This window comes from Aulostomus chinensis, chromosome 22 (genome assembly GCF_037954235.1).
Source record: "Aulostomus chinensis isolate RoL2024-O1b breed Wild chromosome 22, RoL_Achi_v1.0, whole genome shotgun sequence".
Lineage (NCBI taxonomy): Eukaryota > Metazoa > Chordata > Actinopteri > Syngnathiformes > Aulostomidae > Aulostomus > Aulostomus chinensis.
The window spans coordinates 12,247,537-12,270,000 of NC_141341.1; the positions used below are offsets into that span (position 1 = coordinate 12,247,537).

Sequence of the window (22,464 nt, forward strand, 5' to 3'; positions counted from 1 at the left end):
GATTTGCTCGAGTGAAATGAGAAAAATATTTGAAGAGGCACTTGAGACGACGGCAAACAAAAGACACTTTTACAACACGCTACGTGTCTGCCTTTGGCTCTGGGAACACCGTTTAGGAGTTTTGGCTCACGGAAGGAAAGATTCTGTGCACCCCTGCTTTAAACTAACAGTGAGAACCGGAGCCAACCTGTTGACAGGCCGTCAAGAAACATTCTACAAACTGCATTATACTCACCAGCTGCCCCTGAAGCTACGTCGAAGTATCATTTGAAGTATAAAAAAACAATCATGAGAAGCCCAAAGAGTCGATCTGGAGATGGTGGCTAAGGAGGCAGGTGTGGCAGATCACATGCCTCCTTGTTAGTGCAAATTATGCAACACATCCACTTACACCATTAAAAGGCTCTGGAGAGAAATGTTTTACGTGTCCACCGCTCTCATTAAATCTAGACAGATCGCTCACTCGCTCATTCAGTAATCACCAGGGACCACTGCTGCACACAAGAATGTCCTAGTCAACACTTGTTGTTACACAAGTCTCAGCTGGACACATTTAAGTTACATTTCCCAGCTCAGACCAGTACGAAACCCGGGAAGAGCCAAAGAGAGATTTGATTTTATATTCTGAAGCTGATATTAACTTGTTCTCTCAATTTAATTCGTTTGTGGCCACAAGATGTTGCTCAAAAATGTTTTAAAAAAATACATAAATTGAATTGTATGGTCAAGTTGCATCTCGTGGCCAAATTAAATTGATGGGGAAAATATATATCTTGTGGCCTCAACATACCTAAATTACAGGAACAAGCTGCACTGTACATTTGCATGGTTGTTAGAGCTTCAGTGATGCAGTTTGACATCCCAGGGTAAGAAATTCATCTAGTGAATTGTTTTTGCGGCAACCTTAATGGTATATGTATAAAAATTTCTGTGGTAAAATATCATAATATGGATACACCTTTGTTGTGTCGTGTATTATCCCAAACCCAGAGAAATATGCAACCTCTCTCAAAGTAACACCGAGTCTCCTTTGGTTGCCTATAAATGGTGTCATATCCCCTTTAGCCCTAAAGCTAACGTAATGCTAATGTTATGTTAACACTTGCACATTTTTTAGTATGAGCATTTTGACAGAAGTTAACAGCGCATGAAGCATAGAGAAATTCAATATGGATGAACTGGTTTGAACAGTTCGCTGCTGGTTGTGGTTGGTGACTACGGGAGCCATGGGCACCAAGCTAAATGTGTCTGGCTCTTCCTGCATTCTGGAATCACAAACTGATGCAGTGGTTAAAAAAAAAAAAAACAACTTCTTGAGCTCAAGACACCTATGAGGTTGAGTAACTGAAAGGCGAAATGCACTTTTTGGGCAAAGTATCGCTGAAAAACTGTAGCTGAACTGTGACATAATCACGGGTAACAGTATTTCTCTAAGACAATTTGGGATTTTAAACTTATATTGGCAACTTTGGGGTCAAGACTGTTGATGTAATTGGCTCAATATTTATTTACATGTACAGACAAGCAAAAAAAAAGGGGGGAAACAGGTGTAAGGTAACACATATTGTCAGATAGCCTCCCTGTTTCTTTGTGCCACTTGAACGGGGTCATAAACATGAGAGTAGAAAAAGAAGCTGCAAGGATTCCAAATGTCTGAATTTCTGCCAACATCTAATTTTTCCAGCGATTGATATGAAAGGATAATGGATTCCAGTTCATTGCTGTATCTACTGAAAAGGTCCCTCTGCTAATACAAGCCACGAAATCAAGTTTTAAAGTTTAAATAGTTATTTTGTACACATTTAAAAATGTAATATTTTCCTTCAATTCATTATGAAGTCAACTAGATGGTTACAAAACAGTGAAATTAAAGGGGATTTCAACAAATTTATGTAAGAAAGTTGTGTCATCCAAAGTCAAACATTAACATGCGAATAAAAATCAGAGAAGACAACAGTTGTATAAAACAAAATAAAAACTATGTCTTGACACTTGGGCCATTTCAGAGTGTACTCGTCATTGTACTACAGCTTTGAACAACCTAGGCTACTGAGAGCATTTAAACGATCGTGCATCTCCAAAGAAACACCATTGACAACACGATATCAAACACGATATATACAAAGAACTTGAACAATATGAAGCACGGATCCGAAGTGTGTCCTCCCAGAATCAATATCAGTGATCAAAACGATTCTTTCAGTGTGTCCAAGGTTTTCGGGGTCAATGTTTACTCCACGAGCAGCTCGAACTCCTCCGCCTCCTCAAACTCTGCGTTCATCTTAGCTGCTAGTTCATCCAGCTCTGTGTTGTTGATCTGCTGGATCTTCCTCCTCCTCCTCTTCTTCTTCACGACCGCCACCCCGGGGATGTTTGTGTCCGGTTCAGGGAAGACAGAACCACAGTCATCCCCCTCAAGCAAAGATGTGAATGAGTTCATTCCAGACAAGGAGCCAGAAAGCTCCAGACCTTCCTTGGCTAGCCCGGCTCTCCGTCCCACTTGGGGGGTCTTCAGCTTCTCAAAGCCGAACAGGGTGTCTCTGCAGTCGTGGCTGTTGAAAGAATTGTCGCTGAGCCTGGAGTAAGACCGGCGCACTTTCTGAGACCACACCGCGTCCTGTGGATCTGTCTCCGACTGCTGAGAACGAGACTGGGGCGGAGATGATGGGAGAATCGGTGAGGGCATAGCGGCCTTTTTCTTGACCGCTGAGGTGACGCCACGGTCCGTGACAGGAGAACCAGGAGTGGAAACCTTTTGCCTTTTCTGCGGGCTGACACCTGATCTTCTCGGCGTATTTTCCTTGTTATGTTCCGATGGTGCAGTTGTTTTTCTGGGTGCTATTTTCCTCACAGTGATGGAGCGTTTAACAGCAACGGCGGGCAACGCCATTTTGTTTTCGATCTTCACGTTAGCCGGGGATGAACTCAGCCTCGGTGACCGTCTTCGCTGTAAACCAGCGATGAGAGTAGACTCCGCCATTGTATTTCGATGCGTCCCTTCTTTCATACCGATTTCAACCGGGAAAATACTCGTACTTAGTAACCTGTGTGACCGATTTTATTATGACACTGGCTTCACAACTCTTGCAGTCCGTTCAAATTGCCCGCCCGTGTCGCATAGAATGGACGTATGGCTTTTCCGGTGACGTCAACAATCCTCGCCAACGATTTCCAACTTTTGCTGTGTAATCCGAACAAGCGGGGCTAAGAAGACGTTTGTGATTTCAGATTAGTATTTAAATAGTTTGGTTCCATCCTCATTATATAATGGAGTATTTAATTGGAATCCAGGGGCCGGATTATGTGCTCGTCGCCGCTGATAATGTCGCAGCGAGCAGCATCATTCAGATGAAACACGGTATGACAATGCGTTAGCTTCATGTTGACCGGCTAAGGAGGCTAAACCTGTTATAAGCCTTGTTTGTGTTAGAAATGAACGAAAGCCGCGTGTGTTATGAATACATTGATCATGAAATATATTTATTATATGTTGGAAATGTAAACGTGTTCTGCGAGTAACGTCATATCCTAAAAGCACATTCAGCTAACTGCTGCTAAGGTAAGTAGCACAGTCATTCGATTTTGAATAGCATCAGATTACTTCTTTCATACATGAATGAAAATCGTACGTATATAGTTATTCTAGTTATGTATCTGAATACACTCGTGCAACGTTGTGAATCACAATAGCTCTACAGCAGCGAAAGTGAAAGTGTAATATGTTTGACAGGTTGAAAATGGCGACATCGTCGAGTCCCAAACATGAATCTAAAAAAAAAGGCATTACGTGTTTGTTTCAGATTACGACAAAATGTTCAAACTAAGTGAGAAGATTTTGCTGCTGTGTGTCGGGGAGGCTGGAGACACAGTGCAGTTTGCAGAGTACATCCAGAAGAATGTTCAACTCTACAAAATGAGAAACGGTAAGCAGCTCAGATGTCGTGATTTGTGTTTCAACTCTTCCTCCTTTTTATTCAGATGCCTTCAGTTTTAGCTCAGAATCTCCGTTAATTTCACTGCAGGTATTTTTTTTAAAACCAAACTTGTGTTTAATATCACAAATATTTCTTTTTGTAGGCTACGAACTCAGTCCATCAGCAGCAGCAAACTTCACACGAAAGAATCTTGCAGACTATCTTCGGAGCAGGGTAAATATTCCCATGTTTAATGATTGTATGGTATTATTAAAGGGAATAGAGCCAAAAAAGAATTTAATAGTGGTTAAACCACAGTCATTCTCAACTGTAACATTATTTAAGATATTCTGAAGTGTCAGCTTCGTACAAACTGGCCTGGTGGGTTCACTGAAGACCTGTCCATGCTTACATGCAATTAAAAGTTGGATCTGTCTCACTCACTAACTGGTCCAAATGCTGAAAGCTTTTGGAAATAATAATTATGTTGAATTAAATTGTTGAAGAGATTATTAATAGTATAATAGCTATGTAAATTTCCCAGCTGTGGGACGATTAAAGGTTTATCTTATCTTAATGAAAGCTGGGTTGGAGCACCTAACTTCTAATATTAACCTGATGCTTATTTGTCACTAATGATCATTCTTATTCAGACAGTTTACTCATATTTACCAGTAAACATCACTTCATGTCGCCAAAATATAAGAAAATCACTATTTATTTCATCACCAGAAGAGTGTTTCACATTTTGTTTTACAGTTATTTCACACAGTGCCTCGATTTTGTGGAAATGGTCATTGTTTAAAAGCAAGATTGGTGTCATTTAATTCCTCGGGAGCACCTGGTATCCGCATTTTCTGAATAGAAGTGTGAAAAAAACCATCAATGACATCAAATGGCGGCATCATAAACGAAAGTTGTGAGCTGCAGATGTTGCTTATTTGTGACGTGACTCTGTCCTGACAGTTACCGGTGAGTACTTATCACTGTACAGCCCAGGTGGGAATTAGGTATCCCTGCTATTATACCAGTGTTTGTGTTGTTATCAGCTCGAGACGTCTAAGCTCAACCCGTAGATGTATTTTGACAGAGGCTAGTACATTTGTCAGCTTGTGGTGATTGGTGACGGAGGTCTCTCCCTTTGAGACTCAGAGGCAACACCTGAGCCTGCAGCACCGTCCCACAGCGCGGCTGCACCACTCCTGCGGGTATATTATCAAGGCATGGTGGTTTTGACCTTCTCTATTTCAAAACCGACTTGTAACCTGAATATAAATGTCTGAGTCTTTCTTTCACCATCGTTAACGTGAACCTTTACATCAGCACAAACAGACGTATTGATCATGCTGCTGATAGGGGCTCCTCTTGTACTCTCAACACCCTCCCACTATGTGATGCTTTTGATATAAAAAGTTTCTTCAGGAATGATGGTAATAACTGTGCGCCTGTCATACCAGTTGAATTAAATTCCTCAGAGGACCAAATGCTTTCATTGGTTGATAAAGAGTTTAAAAATCCCAAATGTTACAAGGTGCTGTACTTTTTTATGTGTAAAAGTACTTTAAAATTGAAGCTGTAAGAAAAGGGGGCCAGTAGTCAGGTTTCCATCTAAATATATCACAAATTTTATCCAGTTTTGTTAGAATTTCAGCAAAAGACAATGTGGCATTCAAAGAGGTGGCTGGAAGCCCACCTACAAACAGAAGTCTCCATTCGCCCCGACAGCATCATTCAAGAATTTTCACATCCAATATCATTTCTGTCTTTGCTAGTTTGCTACTCGAATCTTAAATCAATCCAAAATGACATCAGAGACAGAAACAGAAACAACATGCGCTTTCATTCCAGCCAACAGATAGAGGAGCCTTCGACTCTTAATGAAGTATTTGTTCCTGGATTTTATGAAGTATGAGATTTATGCTTCCTCTAAATGTTAGAGTCAAGTGCCCTGGTTCTGCAAATGTTTATCATCTAGTCTCAGCACCATAAACAACCAGTCCTTTTCTTTTTCCGCTTCAATACATTTTATGATTCCTAAAGACCTTTAATTATGTCACCCAAGACCAAGAAACACAGCAAATCTTCACGTTTGAGAGGTAAAGTTGGACATTTGTGTTTGAAACATGACAAACTGTTGTTGGCGTCGTCCTCCTCTCACCTCCATGCATTGTGTCTCTTGCATTAATTTGTTAAGAGTAGTGCAGCTGCTGCCTTTCACAATAGCAGAAGGGTGAAAATAATTACAAAAAACAATTAGTGTGGCAGAGAAGGGAATGTGGGACACATCGAACCGGGGATAGCAGCAGCAGGAGGAGGAGCAGTGGGGGTCCCAGAGGGGGGGTGGGACCCAGTAGACTTCACCGTGCAGACTGGAGTGTGAGAACGAGTTGGAGTCACTGTGCACTGAAGTTAAAGACTCCTAGCACGGCCGGGTGATGTTACCGAAAAATAAGTTGGATTGAATATTTATTTTCAGTAAATATTGATGATATATATTTTCAAAAAAGATCAGAGGAAAAACAGGAGGTTGAAATTACTTAAAAAAAAATGCATTTTCAAGGCAAACACGTAATACGTTTAATGTTAAGCCCACAAGAATGTAACTACTTTAGCTACTTTTAGCTTCTTTATGGCAGGGGTGTTGACCTGTCAACATGGAAAAAATAAAAGTAACTGATTATTTGCACACACAAAAAAAAAAAGTAGGTCATAAAGTTACCTGTTTTCATGTTAGTAAACGGCTCTCTGCAAGTGGTATCAGAACTACTCCAAAGATTGATTACAAAGGAAGAACCTCCACTCTGTTCCGCCGTGTAACGCCAGCATCTCCTGCAGCGCCGGCTCTCTCATGTTAGTTTCAGGAGTCTCATAGTTTATTTAAAATTTTTATTCTCCCATCAATAATTTAATTTCACAAACTCCAAATATTTTGGGAGCTTCACTATTTGGATTGAGCAGCACAAGAAAAAGAATTTGTCAGATTTAGCAAACGTCATATTGAATGAAGTCATCAGAAACTCAGGATATATTAACGGCGTTATGCTAACACGGTATACACGCACATTGAGGGACCTATGGAATCAGGGTCATTTTATTCAGTCAAGGTTGCACATGTTGTAGAGTATAACATTTTATATTCATGTTTTGCCATAAGCTGCTAGTGTATCTTTATTTTTGTGCCTCTCGGTGATGAATTTGACTTAGCGAGTGCAGGATTTACCAATGCTGCAACGTTCTCAAGAGTGCTGAGAAACTGAAGCAGTAGCAGTTTTTTTTCTCTCTCTCTGCAGCCCACACCTTCCTCCAGCTATGCTCTTCTCACATTCATCAACCTCCAGAGTACACAGACATTTGCAAATTATGTTGTATAAACAGTTTTTTTTTTTTTTTAATGCTCTTCTTCCCCCAGAACATCTTGAGTATGTAGAATATGTAATGCGTCTTGCCCTTTTGACTGTGGAACGGTGAAAAAAGACCATCTTCAACAATGACATTCGTGGTTCCATGGCTGAGCAAAACACGGGTGCGGAAAAGAGAGGTTTCTTACGTCACGCGTCTGAGGCACCAATCCTGTTCCGTGTCACTGGCACGCTACATTAGAACAAAGGCGTATCTTCAAGCTATTGTGTTCAAAGGGTTTCTTCCTAACTACTCATCTGGGTGGGATTTATCTTTACAGAACAGCAAGAAGCTAACCTATAAAGTGAATATTTGACCCAAATACGAGCAGAGGTTTATGTCTTTGCTTAAACAATTTAATACAGCCGCAAAAATGCAAGGGCTAGAACTTCATTAGTGTCGTCATAAACTAATTTTCCTATTCTGTATGTTTTATTCGGGCTATCAAACGAGACAAACTGTGCTAAATGGCCGACTGAGTTCAGTGTGACATCAGACTGCACCCCAAAAAAACCTCACTTCCCTACTGCATCTGTTTAAGTTTAAATCAACATTTTTATTCTACAGAGCTTCATTTAGTGATTAAAATACTGATTTCCACTGTTGGAGCAAGTTTTCTGCGCCGCAGATTCGATTTTCATACATTTTTGCTCTGCCTCTCTGTCCTGCACATGATCACCAGAGTTGATGTTCATGCTTAATATTCCAAATTTAAGAAACAGGAATACCTTAAATGCTCCCTCGTTAATTTTTTTGTTTTTGTTTGAGTTAACGTAATATCTATAACAGAGAACAGAGTGTAACGTCCATGCAAAAGAGCCAGTAAACTGTTTAGTAATTAAGGGTTTAAGATTCACCTGACATCGATGGACCAGAAGCAGCAGGCAAACGTGCTGCTCCTCTACCAGTTTCCTCAAGAAACGTTTCTAAATTCACTGGCAAACTTTAAAACTGAACATCGTAATCTCATGTTTACCGTCAGCAATGACGAAAATAACGTTTTAAAAATACCAGAAAAATTGCACAAAGATTAATCAATAAAACCATCCAGCAACTCAGCCTAAATATTTGTTTTGTGAAAGTTTTACCAGAAAGAAAACTGGTTTACGTCAGTTTCGGCGTATTCTGTAAACCTACTTTACCATTTAATTTTCACCAGACAGAGCAAGCAGAGCTCTAGTCCTCATCATTTCACTTCCATTGATTTTTTTTTTCCCCCACTCTTTTTTTTGTTGTTGTTGTATTGATTAAAAAACACCCAAAGTGACTCGCTTGTTTTGTTTGGACCAACTCTCAGTCCAAATCCCAAAGAGATTCCATTTGTAGTAAAAGATAAAACACAGGAAACAAAGCAGTTGATATACTACAGAATACCAATGAATCAATAGATCATTCCGGTTTTCTCTCAAATCTGCAAATTGATAATTGTTTCAACTCCATTGCTAAATAAGATTTTATTTAATTTTTTAAACCCAATACTTCCAGACTTTAACTCTGAGCTTTATTAGATTTACTGAACAAAAAAAACAGAACAGATTTGTCTGATAATGCCTGCAGTGCCTGTATGATTGTTTTGTTGGCAGTTGACCAATATTAAATGTATTTTAATTGACTTAATTAAATCATTTTCGATCAGATGAAAGTCAGGATTTATCAAGATAATGACCTGGTTTATATCTCCAACTATTTTGTACCCTAAATCATCTTCCAAGTTAGCCCCCCCCCCCCCTTAAAAAAGGAGGGGGGGGAGAGAGAGAGAGAGAGAGAAGAAAATCATCTGATACTCTCGCCAGCATGTCCAAACCCCCCAGGTTAAAAACCACTGGCTGATAAATTAATCAGTGCTATATAGTTAATTCTGCTGGCCTTATTCCTGCAGGATAAATTACAGACGAGTTCTTTAGTCTCAGAGATGTCATACTCCAGTGGTTGCAGACCTCCGGGAGGTGTAGTTAGCTGAAGCCAGCAGAGCGAGTCTGAGCAGAGTAAGCGAGACACTGTTCACATCCAACGGTGTACTTACCAGGCTCCTGTCCAGAAAAACACGCGGGCCCCACGCAAACCTCTGGAGGACTGCGTTCACTCAGCTTTAGAGAGCAGGGAGACAAGACCGTGTCATCACCTGAGGCCTGGACGACGACGCGTGCATATCAGAGATGTTACAGCAAGAATTCACTGTCGAGCCAAACAAAAAGTTTATTTTGCTGCCTGATCTACTAATAATGTAAAGATACCAAAGATAACAGATGAAATAAGCAGGTTTTGGAATGACAGCGGGTTCAGGCAGACGCCAGTTGTCAGTTCTCATACACATATGGATGTTCGCTCCACAGGAACACATTTTTGTCCAATGGAAAAGTTGGAGTTTTTCTAGAATACCCAGCAACAGTTAGCCTTTGTGCTTTGGTGCTCTACAGCTGGCCCCATATGGGATTGTGAAATATTTCTTAACACGGGCACACAATGGGCACAAATAATTACTGGCGCCATATTGCATGCAGCTCCCCGGCTCCTGCACAGATGAACAATTAATACAGCAGATTGAGGAGAAATGCCAATAAAGAGAACATGCCCCGGGGCAGGGTGCAAAAATAGGGGGGGGGGGGGGTAGAGAGGGAGGAGAATGGAGGGAGGGAGTGCTGGAACGTAGAAAGAAGAGGGTTTGTGGTTGAGTGTTGTTGTTTTTTTTTCTTAGTGTTGTGACCTTCATTTTTGTCAAATCTGAAGCTGTTTTTTTTTGTCACACTTCTCATGTCTCAAAAAAACATTTGACATACTGGGAGTGAGATGAGAGGAGCCATGCCGCTCTCATGAAGCTAAACGGACATGTTAGCTTAGCACAAAGATGAAGGAGAAGTATTTCAGTTGGATATGTGAGGAAGTGTAGAAAGTGCAGGACTAATGTTTGGATATTGTTTCCTACCTTTTAAACATGACAACTAGACAAGAACGCAGATATCCTTCTCTCTGTAGAATTAGGGAGCTGAGACATGGACAAGATGACCGCTAGCTAGCTTAGCAGAATGAATGGTAGTGGATGGGAAGGGTTAGCATACCTCAGTCAAAAATACATTATTCTCCAAAACAGCATTTGCTTTATGTGGGATTATTATTCCTGAACAAACCACAGTCCTTAACTGTATGTTGTTGATAATTGCTGACTTAGGTATGCTAACATTTCCTATCCACATCCATTCATTGAACGAAGCTAACCAGCAGTCAGCAGGTCTCTGTAGGTCTCAGATCCCGTATACACACACCGAGGAGGGAACGGTATCTGTTATCTTGTCCAGCTCTGCAGAGAATGTAGTGCATTAAACCAAAAAAAAAAAAAAAACTCAGGATGTTCCTTGTAAACAATATTTCGCTGTGGTCGGCTAGTAGCTAGCTCAGCCGTAGCTTCACGTTTATCATCTTGTTAAACACAACAAGAAAGTGTTTTACTGTATTTCTCAAAATGTCAAACTATCTCTAATCCTGAGTGGTTGGGGTTTTTGTTTTGCGCCGTAACTTGTTTTGCTGCCAGTCAAAACGGGAGGATAAAACACATGCATGTGTATTGTTTGTATGTGAATGTGGGTGTGAGTTCAGGTGGTGGGGTTAACAAGGTGCCTGGTTCCCTCTGAGGTGACATGGGAAGGTTATTTTGATGCCAAGTCTGTATTATTGTTACATTGTAGCGAGTGAGACAGGTGTCTGGTGGGTGGGGGTGACGCCACTGGGGTGTTCGCAGGCTCACAGAGGAGCTGAAGCGCACACACGTAAACACACACTTAGATATTCAGCCTGAGTTTCACGCTGGCTGTGCACACACACAAACACACAGATTTTCTTTCTAGTTTGCGTGTGCATCATTAACTTACACACACACACACGCGCGCGCGCGCGCACTAAAGCCCGCTCCACAGGGAATGTAACAATCATCATTCCCCTCGTGGCAAAAATAACACTAACACAAGTCAGAGAAATAAGCAGGTCAGATGAGAGGTAAATTGAAACGACAGGGCAGGTGTCTCGCCTGGCGTCATATGAATCATATTCGCCGCACCGCACGACAGCCAGTGCAGTATGCTCTTTCTCCTGTTTTGTTGTAATCAAAAACACTGTAGCGCTTCTACGTCTGCCAAGAATTTAGGCCATAAGTTGTTTTGAAATCCGAAAAATTGTCTAGCTTTAAAGGGATTTTTTAAATGAGGAGGACGAGGAGGAGAGAAAATTATTAGTGTTATGGAGGAAGAGAGGGGAGAAGAGGCTGGAAGCGTAAAAGATGTAATTTCAAAAGAGGGTGGTGGTGGTGGGGGGGTAAGAGAAACGACTTTTAAAGTTTTTAATGAGCCCTGGCGTTACTCCAGGGCACAGGGTGAAGAGACGGCGGAGAGGGGAGGAGGGAGGGAGCAAAAGAAGGAATACAGAGGAAAGGAGGGAGGGAGAGGGGGCGCGATGAAGGGAGCAACAGGGGTGCTGACTTCCAGCAGATGTCACACTGCCACTGACACCCTGCTTAACCCCTCCCTCTCTCTCTCTCTCTTTCTCTCTCTCTCTCTCTTTCTCTCTCTCTCGCTCACTCCCTCTCTCTTTCTCGCCCTCTCTCTTTCTCTCTGTCTCTCACCTCCTCTGTCCTGCGATGCCCTTTCACCTTTCCCCTCCCTCATCAGCCCCCAGCTACCGAGCTTCTCCACTCTCCTGTCTCTGCCATTTAGGCCGGTAAAGTTGATAATTAGGAGCAATCTAAATCATGATAAAATTACTTTGTGCTTTTCAAACTGTAAACACAAACAGTGTCAAACACAATAAATTCTGTGAGAACCTTTTGGATCGTCTTCAGCCTGGCACCTTTTCTGGTTCACCCTTGGTTCAAATCCTCAACCTTCAAGAACCAGGCTAGTTTTTGGCACTGTTCTTAGAACCGAACCGTGATATAAATGGAACTGGCTGGATGTCTGCTGACTGTGAAACATCAACATCAACATCATTTTCACGTCATTAAAGGTGCATAAAGCGGAGTTTCTGAAATGCGGGGATATGCACCCCTAGTGGTACTTGGCTGTACTGCCAGGATGAGCAACATCTCTTCTACACAACGTAGAATATCGATGATGCTACGGGCCAAATCACTGCAATGAATATAAACAGCACGGTTGTCTTTATGTTGCTTGGAAAAAGGACAGTACCACAGTGATGATGTTTTTTCATCGTTCAAACAGGAAGTTCCCATCATCGTGGGCTCCCTCCACCAAGCCAATGGGATTTTGACATTGAGTTTTGAAATCAGCGATAATGCAGTGTATAAACAAAGTGTAACGCTGTGTTGTGTTTCGGGATGCTGGTCTTGATATTTATCAGTAACACTTAAATGAAATTCAAGTTGTTTGGATCCCAAAAGTGGTAATAAACTCACTCCTCCTCTCCTCAGACCCCCTATCACGTGAACCTGTTGCTGGCGGGCTATGATGACGCAGACGGTCCGGGTCTCTTCTACATGGACTACTTGTCTTCGCTGGCCAAGGCTCCCTTCGCCGCCCATGGCTACGGCGCCTTCCTCACGCTCTCCATCCTTGACCGCTACTACAGACCAGGTCAGTGTAGAGAAATGCCCCCGCGCATGTTTGGCTGTTTATTGTTCCCCTGAGAAGAAGACCAAAAGAACACTGTGTGTGTGTGTGTGTGTGTGTGTGGTTAGAGTGGATTCACACTAAGCTTTGTTTGTTAATCTTCAGTGTGCAGCATATATTCCAGACTACCGTATATCTCTTTAAATCACAGGATTATGCTTTGAACTGGCCCTTCCTCCACTCTGCAGTATCCTCTTGATATTTTGCCTCTTTGCATTAATCGTATTCACGTCTCCGTATTCTCCCAAATCAGCATTTTCTCACTTTGTGTTCCAGATCTGACCCGAGACGAGGCGGTGGATCTGTTGAAGAAGTGCATTGAGGAAGTTAGTTTTATTCTTTATTTAACTCAGAATAACAATGGCAACCACAATCTTACGTTGTTAATAATCTCACGTAATTTGTGGAAGAAGTGTCCATAAATAATCCTAAATTCACTTTATTATTTATTAATAATGACCTTGATAGTCTCTGCTTCTCCATTGTTTACTGCTACTTTCATTAATTTTTTGTACTCCTGCTCTATCTGACTGTTTCTTCCTCCTCTAGCTGAACAAGCGCTTCATCCTCAACCTCCCCTCCTTCAACGTCCGTTTGATTGACAAGGAGGGCATCCATGACCTGGAGAAGCTCACTGTCGGCACCAAGTGACCGCTCGCTGCTCAGCTACCAACCTCCTTTCTTTTCCTCTTTTTTTTTTTTTTGTACCGCTGACCTCCTTGCTCTTTCTGTTCCAATAAAAATGACACACAGTTGAGATACAAGCTCTTTGTCCCTGTGGTGCTTTCTCTTTGCTCTCCAGTTTACTCATCTGCACATAGAAAGAGAACAGCCTTCTGGCTGTGTACTTTTGCACTTGTATTCATTCGACGTGCATGTGAGTAATGTACACTTGCTCGTGCTTGTACACGTGGAATGAAACAGACATGTACATTCTGCAAAAAATAAATTAAGAAAATGTTATTTTATGTCCCCAAGTGACTAAACTAAAACTGTTTCAAAATAATAGTCACATTTATATCAAGCTCACATCACTTGACTTGGAACCACGAGATTGAAAATAACTCGACACCAGCGATCAATTGATATTGTTCTTCAGGGCCAATACTGATGATCAGCAACTGAGAGGAGCTGATCAGCAACACTCATGTCAGCAATCCAGTTGCAATGAAAAGTAAAATTTCAGTGTAATACAAAGCATACGAACGATGCCACAAGTGTGCATTTAAGTAACATGTTAAATGGAAAGTTTCTTCACCAAGAATGATGCCAGCTCTATTTTTTCTAACGTGCGTTATGTAAAAATTTCTAACATGTTGACAGTTGAAAATAAAAATGTTAATGGAATAACTTGAACATAATTTCGTCTTGAACAGGTTTTCGCTGAACTGAATGAAATAGAAAAATCGAATTAAAAAAAAAAACAGGCATTATCAGACAAATCTGTTCTGTTTTTCATTAAAAAAAAATCAAATTTTACAAACTTTTACTATATTTGTGTTTAAGTTGTTTTTTTTTCTCTTGTACATTACAGGGTTAAAAAAAAAGGAGCTGGCCAAAGTGAATTGACTCCAATAAATGACCAAAGCTGTCATCATTAGATCCCTCGTACTGTCAATTAAAATGTCAGAAAATTTGGCCTAAAAAAACAAAAAAAACAAAAACTCCTCGGAAATGTAAGTGACTAAACCTCCACAGCAGGGAAGACTGTCCTTGTGCTTCACTGTCGCTAAGCAGATTTCTCAATCAAAACCAGCAGCTGAATATGTAAAGCCGAGTTTAAACGTGTCTGTATTCTACCAACTAATTGCCGTGGTTTTGATCATCACAATAAATGTGAATTTTATCTTATAAGGCAGTGTTTCCCAACCAGGGGTACGCGTACCCCTAGGGGTACGTGAGCACATTGCAGGGGGTACGTGGAAAAATTAAGATTTTATTTCCACGATAATAAAAAATATTCTTAGTCATTTCATAAGTCTGTCAATAAAATGGTACGTGTGCGCTATGACTTGTTTCCCTGGGGAGACAATAACCTGTGGCACAGCCATACCAAAATCAAACAGTGGGAACCTGTTTACCTGCAGGTAAACATGGATAAATGGCTGAAACGTCCAGTTGCTGTGGATCCAGGAGGGGGAAAAGAGCCCGCCGACAAACGCAAGAAAGATTCCAAACCTAAACCAAGGCAGTATAGTGAAAACTATGAAATAAAATGACTTGCGTTGAATATTCAGTTGTGTTATGTTCTACTTTTGGAGAATCATGAACACGTATGAGTGAAGGGGTACTCATGGTATGACAAAAAGGCTCAAGGGGTACACAAGACAAATAAGGTTGGGAACCACTGTTATAAGGAACAAAAATTAAAAATAGTCTCATGACACTGAACCACACAATACCACCCGAACAACCTGTGATGAGGGCTGAAATCAGGTTGAGAGCTTGTAAGTAGATCCTCTTGTAATTTTTTCAAACTTAAAATAAACTAAATAGTGACTGATTTTCTCAAACCTTGTGTGAAAAGTAACTTTATTCGAATTAGCAGCTGTTTGGCAATTCCTCTAGTGTCCAGAATCAGCTCTTTACCTCCTAAGTAGCTGCTGCAATAACTAACTCATGAGAAAAAAAACTTTTTCTTACAGTTTGAAAAATTACTAATTGAAAAACTAAATAGAGGATCAGAGACTGCTGTATTTCCTGTGGAGCCTGAGGCAGAAAAGTTGTTGACTCCATCTCAAAGTTTTAATAATAATGATTAAAAAAAGGAATAAAATCTGGTCTGCTGATCAGATTTTCTTAAAAACATGGTTGTGTAAACACTCAAGAATATAAATATTTGCAGATTCCATAGTTCTGTTTTTATTCAGTAGGTAGACGGGTTATGTACTTGTCAGTATGATCCTATCATTTATATTAGATTTCAAAGCGAAACGTAATGAAAGTGAACAGTGATTTCTCCAAATTATATGCTAATTACATCAATGTCAGTCCAATTTTAAACGTTTAGATGCTGGAATTCATTTAACAATGGCCATTTATGAGAACTGGTACATCTCATGTATCTTCTGATACATATTTACCCCCCCCCCCCCCGTCATATATGTTGCAGTAATTTAGTCCACATGTGTACAGCTGTAAATGTAAAAACCGGGGCGAGCTTCCAAACGTAGCAGCGATGAATTTGTGTGTGTGTGTGTGTGTGTGTGTGTGTGTGTGTGTGTGTGTGTGTGTGTGTGTGTGTGTCTCTACCACCGTCTCGCTTCTCCACCACAGACAGGTGATTAATAAACATTAAACAATCCCTCCTCTCAAACACACCGGAATCTGACGGGAAGAGCAGCATATGTTTGCCTGCAGGCACACACAGAGATGGAGAGCGGCCCCGCCGAGTGTCAGATAGAGGGAGAGAGGGTGAGGAGGAAGGGGGGGGGGGGGGTTAGGTTACTGGGAGGGAGGGAGGGGGGTCCACAGAAGAGGGTAATGAGATGGGTGGAGCAAGGGAAAGAGAGAGATAGGCAGGTAGAAATGTTTGAGTGTACGAGCAGGTGACACATGTACGTGTGGCGTCCCTGGAAAGCAGTAATTGCTGAGAGTATCTCATCCTGGTTAAATAAAGGGGAGGGTATGTAGGAGCTGGGGGGGGGGGGGGGCACAGCACTGGAGCAGATGGATGGAAGGGACTGAGGTATGAGGCTTATTGGGCACTGGGGGTCGCACCACTACCTGCAGGTACAGCAGGCACACTTCCAGGACTGGCTAGGAGACTGGGGTCAGACGTGGGCCATCTAGACCTGTAATCTTTAAGCAGCCACGTGGAGACTAGAACTGAAGCTGTGGGCAACACGTGGGCCAAACATTTATTTTCTGTGACAGGGGCCCTGAATTTCTGAGTGGCCTCGAAGACAGCATATTGAAGAGATGTGAATATGTGTGAAGGTGCTAAATAAAAATCTACCACCGTGGACGTGTTAAGAAAAATACATTTGAGTCCAGGTCGACATGTTTCACTCTCTGATATCTCGTCTTATCATGACTCATCTCATCTGTTGAACGTTGGACCGCAAACTTTAGAAAAGTTGACCTCCCGCACACCAGTCGAAGCAAAGGTTGGAACAACCGTTCATTAAATCATGAAGAATTTACCCATCCGACGGCCGTGCAGCCCTCTCAGTTCTTCATTTAGTTGAATTACCACGTTCATCGTCTTAGTTGAGACAAGCGTTAATTTAACTGTCAGAATTGCTACTCAATCTGACTAAGTTGAGACTAAAACCGCGTGCATTTTAGTCAAAAGAGTAAAATAATGTCAAACCAGCTGCCCCCCCCCCCCCAAAAAAAACGACAAACGACACAGGCCGGATGAGGTGACGATGATGTAACCGGCTAATGCTGTCAGATGGAAAATTGGGGCATTACTGACCAAATCATGATTGGATTCAATGGAATAAATATTGACGGATAAATCAATCACGCATTTAAGTGTTAGATGGAGCCTGAGCTATTTCCTATATCCTGTTGATTTGGGAATAGAGGGATCAATAAAAAAAGGGTCACTGTTGTGTCAGAAGTGGTAGCATTATCATCAAATAATAAGAAATAAATCAATGTGTGAGAGTAAAATCAGTATCAGTGCAAATATCCTGAGAATTAAACACCCCAAAATAATAACAATGAAAATAAGTTTTAAAATCCACTTTTGCATTTGAAACTAAGTTGAGGTACATTTAAAGGTGACATTATTTTTTTATTTTTCCAATTAACCGGATCAACACATCCATGAAACTTGACAGATCCGATCTTAATTCTTTAATAATATATTACATTTATGCTGTAATACAATAATAATAACAACAGTAATAACATTAATAATAAACATACACAGAAAGTACAAAATGATTTGTTATCTTCTTAAGTTACCAACACGCAGTACTTCAAAAAAAAATCAAACAAATGTCTTTAGCTGCCTTTCACTCCTCCTTACCCTGCTGCTGACCCAGAGGACTCAATCTCCCATGACCACCTGCTACGAACTACAAATGGAAGCTGTGTCCAATCAGGTGGAGTTAAACATCTCCGAAAGTCCCAGAGGAGCAAAGAACAGGTTGTTGTGTCAGATATGGCTTATGACGCTTCCCAGATGAGTTCAGTCCAAAAATGTTGGCGTGTCTATGCACGCGTGTGTGTGTGTGTGTGTGTGTGTGTGTGTGTGTGTGTGTGTGTGTGTGTGTGTGTGTGTGTGAGAGACGAGGGTGGAGCTTCTAAGAACACAGATAAAAGGGGACATGTTTTATGTAACTTTGTTTAAAAAAAAAAGGGTGTAAATGAATAAAAGTGTACTGCCGTATGCAGAAGTCCTCCTGGAGAGATGTTGTTGTTGTTGTTGTTGTTGTTGTTGTTGTGACACAGCAGCTACTGAGAAGAGGTTCATGCGTCGTCGTTGTTGAGAGTGAGGTGCTTGTGGACACACGTTACAGTACAGATATCATCATAAACCCCGCCTCCTTGACGAAAGGGTCCACAGAGGTTCCTGGGAGGTAAAAGTCTCAATTTGAGTCCTGAGGGCGAAGGTAACAACACAGTCAGTCTTTCCCCTCCCCTTCCTTCCTTCCTGCCACTCATCCATCCATCCGTCCGTCTATTTGCGGTGCTTCATCTCCTTGTCATGGTGGCTCTTTCCTCCCCCCTCGCCTTTGTCCAGCATTTTGATCGCCTCCATCAGGTAACTCTGGAAAGCGGAGAGTGCAGCGCAGATGGCGGGAGTGCCAAAGCCGTGGGTGAGCAGGCTGAAGTGGGTGAGGCTTCCCTGGAGGCTGGGCTCAAGGCAGGGGGTGGGTCTGCTGCCGCCCAGCGGGGAGCGGTCCTGGGACATCAAGTCCATGAACTCCTTGCAGATCTCCCTGAAAAAAGGAAGCCAAATGAGGAATTAGTTTGCTGTTTGGCCTCGTCCAAAGGCTGTGGCTTGTCTAAATCATTTATCAATGCGGTTACGTTGTGATAATGAGTTAATCAGTTTCATTAACCTCGTTATCTTGAAAAGTAAAGTCAACAGAAGTTTTATGGTTTAATGAACCCATTATCAAGAGATAATTATATTCCTTATGTTGAGACAACAAGATATTTAACCTGATACCATGAGACAACAGCATTAAGAAAAACAATTGGCCTTTCTCAGCTTCCGTAGAACTGGTTAAAGACATTACTTGATAAAAAACACAAATAAAAGACTTGTTTACATGTTTTTTTCTGGCGCTTACAGGCATGTATCACTGCCTTTATCAGCAGATGCAGTCAAATAAAACTTATCTGACCGTAAAACTCCAAATTTGGTTTGGTTTGTATTTATGTGCACATTTATCAACAACATAACCATCAGATCAAGTTTCTCTATTATAATTCACCGCACATCTGCAGACCCCACAATCTAGTGCAAGTGGATTAAAAACAACAGAGGACTACAGGAAAAGAGGACTAAAACGTGTGGGGGGGGGTGAGGAAACACTCACTTGGTCGCGAGCAGCATGCTGCGTCGCGTGGGGAGCTGGTCGGGCTCGCTCTGCCTGCACAGATACTCAGCGGTGGCTCTGGCTGGAAACTCTGTCTCGCACACGTATCCGAAATCCCTCGCCAGATGGACGGCCTCACCTGCAGGAGGAAGAGGAGGAAGAGGAAGGGAGAAAGAGGAGGGGAGGGAGGGAGGGAGGGAGGGAGGGAGGAAGCAGAGTGAGAGTGTGCCTAATAATGAGCCTGGTTGTGTTCGTGGGCAAAATAGCAGCTATTGAGTGTGTGTTTTTAAGGGTCAAAATGAAAGAATTCACCTTGAAAATACTTGAACATGAGATGCAGTTGACTGGGAGTCAGCTCAGGTCAACAGATTAACTAGGCCACCACTTTTCTCACTTTCACTTCTCAAACAGTTCACTGCTCTTTGGCTTTGTGAGGCTTCAGCTTTTCAAATGACACTATTGACGTGTGTGTGTGTGTGCGTGCGTGTGTGTCTATATATGTACACATGTGCAGCCATCCATGCTACAACTGTTTATTCATTCCTGTTCATGCGAGCATATTTCGATGTGAATATGTGTTTCTATCCGTCAGGATATGTGCAGGTCAGTGTGTGTGTGTGTGTGTGTGTGTGTGTGTGTGTGTGTATGTGTGTGTTTTCCCTACCCTCCACCAGAGATGTTAGCAGAGTGACGTTGGCTGCCTTGCGTCGCCCGGCGGGCAGGTTGAGGCCAATCTTCTCCAGACGCTCTCTCAGACAGCGGCCACCATTCTTTGACTTCGCCCTGAGGGGGGACAGAGAGACAGAGAGCAGTTTTTAGGAGATGGTCTTGTGCGTGTGTGTGTGTGCGTATGTGTGTGTGTGTGTGAGTGTGTGTGTCCTACACTGTGTCTGTTTGTCTTTATGAGTTTTGTTGTGGTGGTTTTGTGCCTGTGAATGGGTTTTTCTCTGAATGTGTCTCTGTATTTGTATGGCTCAGTATGTGTGTGCATGTGTGGGTGTGTGTGTGTGCGTGCATGTGCGTGTGAAGCTGAAATCTCCCTATGCTTCCTGTCAACGCTGATAGAGTCTTGTAGTCTCCATCTCTGCCTTTCATTGTTCTTTACTTCCTTTTCTCGCCCTCGTAAATAAATATCATTATCATCTCCATATTTATTGATGATGTCATTATCAAAGGTGTGACTGACAGCCATCATCCAAGTGAAGGAGAGGAGAAACTTGCTTTACAACATTTACAACTCTCAAGTATTTTGCAGACTGCAAACGGAATCATAAAGTTGTCCTCCCACCCTGAGGCGGCGTTTCATTAAACCACATCGCTTCTCTTGTGATTTAGTCCCATGACCCATTTTGGGTCCTCAGTCTAGGCCCCACAGTTACATTTAAGTGCTTTTACTCTGAAAAGCTCCATGAAGACAAAGATTAAAGAAGACCAAGATGTATTCAGAACATAGTTCAAGATGTACTTTTTGGACAAATTGTACTTAATAGAATCTGCAACACACTTGAGATCAAACGAATTAGATCTCGATTGAGAGTTTGATGAGGATGTTGGCTGCTAATTAATGTTCAGATGTTATACTTGGATGTTTCTGGTCTTAACCTACACATCTCAAACCAACCTTCATCTACATTCAGAGCAGAAACTTCGGAATCTAAATATATTAAAGTTTGCCATCAATGATCTCTGTTCTGTTCTTTCACCAACCTCTGGATTATTATCTGTCACCTCTCGAAGGACGTCCTGTGACCACAGGTGTCTGTTTGTTACCAGAATATCTCAAAAACTAATAAAGAGTTTCTGACTAATTTTGGTGGAAAGATGGATCGTATTAAAAGGAACAAGAACCTAACTTTTGATGGTGATCTGGATCAAACTGTAGCTCCTGGACCCTGAGGATGGCTCTTGGCTGTTAGACTTCAGCTAGCATATCACTGCTATCGACTACACGTGAAGTGGTTAAACAACATGTTAGCATTTTAGCATTATTTTAGCTTCGATTTGGATCATTTTATCAATCTTTGATCACGAAGACCTTTTTTTTAGGTATGGGATTCAAAATGTACAGACAGATTTTAAAAATATGATGATCATATTCTGTAACTTTGTAGCCTCCTTGGCGGAGTTAACGTGGATTATCTAACTAAGTTTCTTTTGTGATGGATTTCTGCATTTATTTTTTTGTTGCCATTTGGTTTCTCTCAATGAAAGCTCTCACTTTTCCAGCAGCCCGACATCCAAACATATTCTTATGTTGTTGGTCAGCTTAACTACTTTGACTTGAATATGCAGCATCTACATCCAGCCACAGGTTGACTAAAACAGAATTTAAAGGACAAGCTGGTTTTATCGCAGTTTTTAAGCCTTTCAAATCAACCTGCTGCTGACTCACAGGTTTTAGTGATCATTTTTTAGGGCCTGAAGAAGTAAAACATCTCAGGTTTGTTCATCATCTTGTGAAGGTGCATCTTACAATCACCGATTCAACGAGTATTTTTGTCTTCAGGGTGTTAGTTTTTACCCCCCGAACAACACAAAACAGATGTGACCCAGACTCCCTATCTTCCTCTCACCTGCGCAGCACTCCGCCCAGCAGAGAAGCGTTGAGGCACTCAGGCGGGGAGAGGCGTCGCTGCACTTCCCCGACCGTCACCTTGTACTTGGAGGTGGAGCTGAGCAGTGAGAGCCGACCCGGGACCGAACAGAAAACCTCAGCGGGGTTGGACACCGCTCCCATGCCGAGACCCTCTTTACCGATGGATAAGGCCGACAGGGACGAACCATTCAGCTTGGAGGGGATAGGAACTGCGAAGGAGTTAAAAAAAGATTTTTAAAAATGTGACAATCAAAGCAATTAAAAAGATCAACAACAATAGAATAAAAACAGATGTCCTGTGCAGTAACAACAGTGTTGAGTGTGAATGACTTCAATCTATTCGGTGTCATCTTCTCCCCGGCGCCAAGAGCTCTAATTCTGGTGTACTGCTTGTTGTTCAAACTGCAGTTGCTCACATTTTAACTACACATTCTCAA

General features: G+C 41.8%; 3 protein-coding genes across 5 annotated transcripts in view; 1 reads left to right on the forward strand and 2 right to left on the reverse strand.

Moving 5' to 3' along the window:
• Positions 1–1,210: 1,210 nt before the first annotated feature.
• Positions 1,211–3,180, reverse strand: cdca5 (cell division cycle associated 5). The gene has a single exon (XM_086193968.1). The coding sequence runs from the start codon at positions 3,005–3,007 to the stop codon at positions 2,231–2,233; it is 777 nt and encodes a 258-aa protein (XP_086050094.1). The 5' UTR covers positions 3,008–3,180; the 3' UTR covers positions 1,211–2,230.
• On the forward strand, positions 3,140–13,689 carry psmb2 (proteasome 20S subunit beta 2). 2 transcript variants are annotated; one of them, XM_086193969.1, is made up of 6 exons: positions 3,140–3,358; positions 3,801–3,923; positions 4,078–4,148; positions 12,727–12,889; positions 13,202–13,251; positions 13,475–13,689. In XM_086193969.1, the coding sequence occupies exons 1-6, from the start codon at positions 3,268–3,270 to the stop codon at positions 13,574–13,576; spliced, it is 600 nt and encodes a 199-aa protein (XP_086050095.1). In that variant the 5' UTR covers positions 3,140–3,267; the 3' UTR covers positions 13,577–13,689. The 2 variants fall into 2 exon arrangements, with proteins under 2 accessions (XP_086050095.1, XP_086050096.1); XM_086193970.1 differs by lacking the exon at positions 3,140–3,358 and adding an exon at positions 3,396–3,559.
• Positions 13,690–17,606: 3,917 nt separating this feature from the next.
• tfap2e (transcription factor AP-2 epsilon) overlaps positions 17,607–22,464 on the reverse strand; it is a 12,184-nt gene continuing 7,326 nt past the window's right edge. For both annotated transcript variants that reach the window (XM_086193864.1, XM_086193865.1), the window contains exons 4-7: positions 22,005–22,236; positions 20,096–20,214; positions 19,432–19,570; positions 17,607–18,825 (exon numbers count right to left, since the gene is read on the reverse strand). In XM_086193864.1, the coding sequence (XP_086049990.1) occupies positions 18,564–18,825; positions 19,432–19,570; positions 20,096–20,214; positions 22,005–22,236 (752 nt within the window). In that variant the 3' untranslated portion in view covers positions 17,607–18,563. The remainder of the gene's footprint in view (positions 18,826–19,431; positions 19,571–20,095; positions 20,215–22,004; positions 22,237–22,464) is intronic.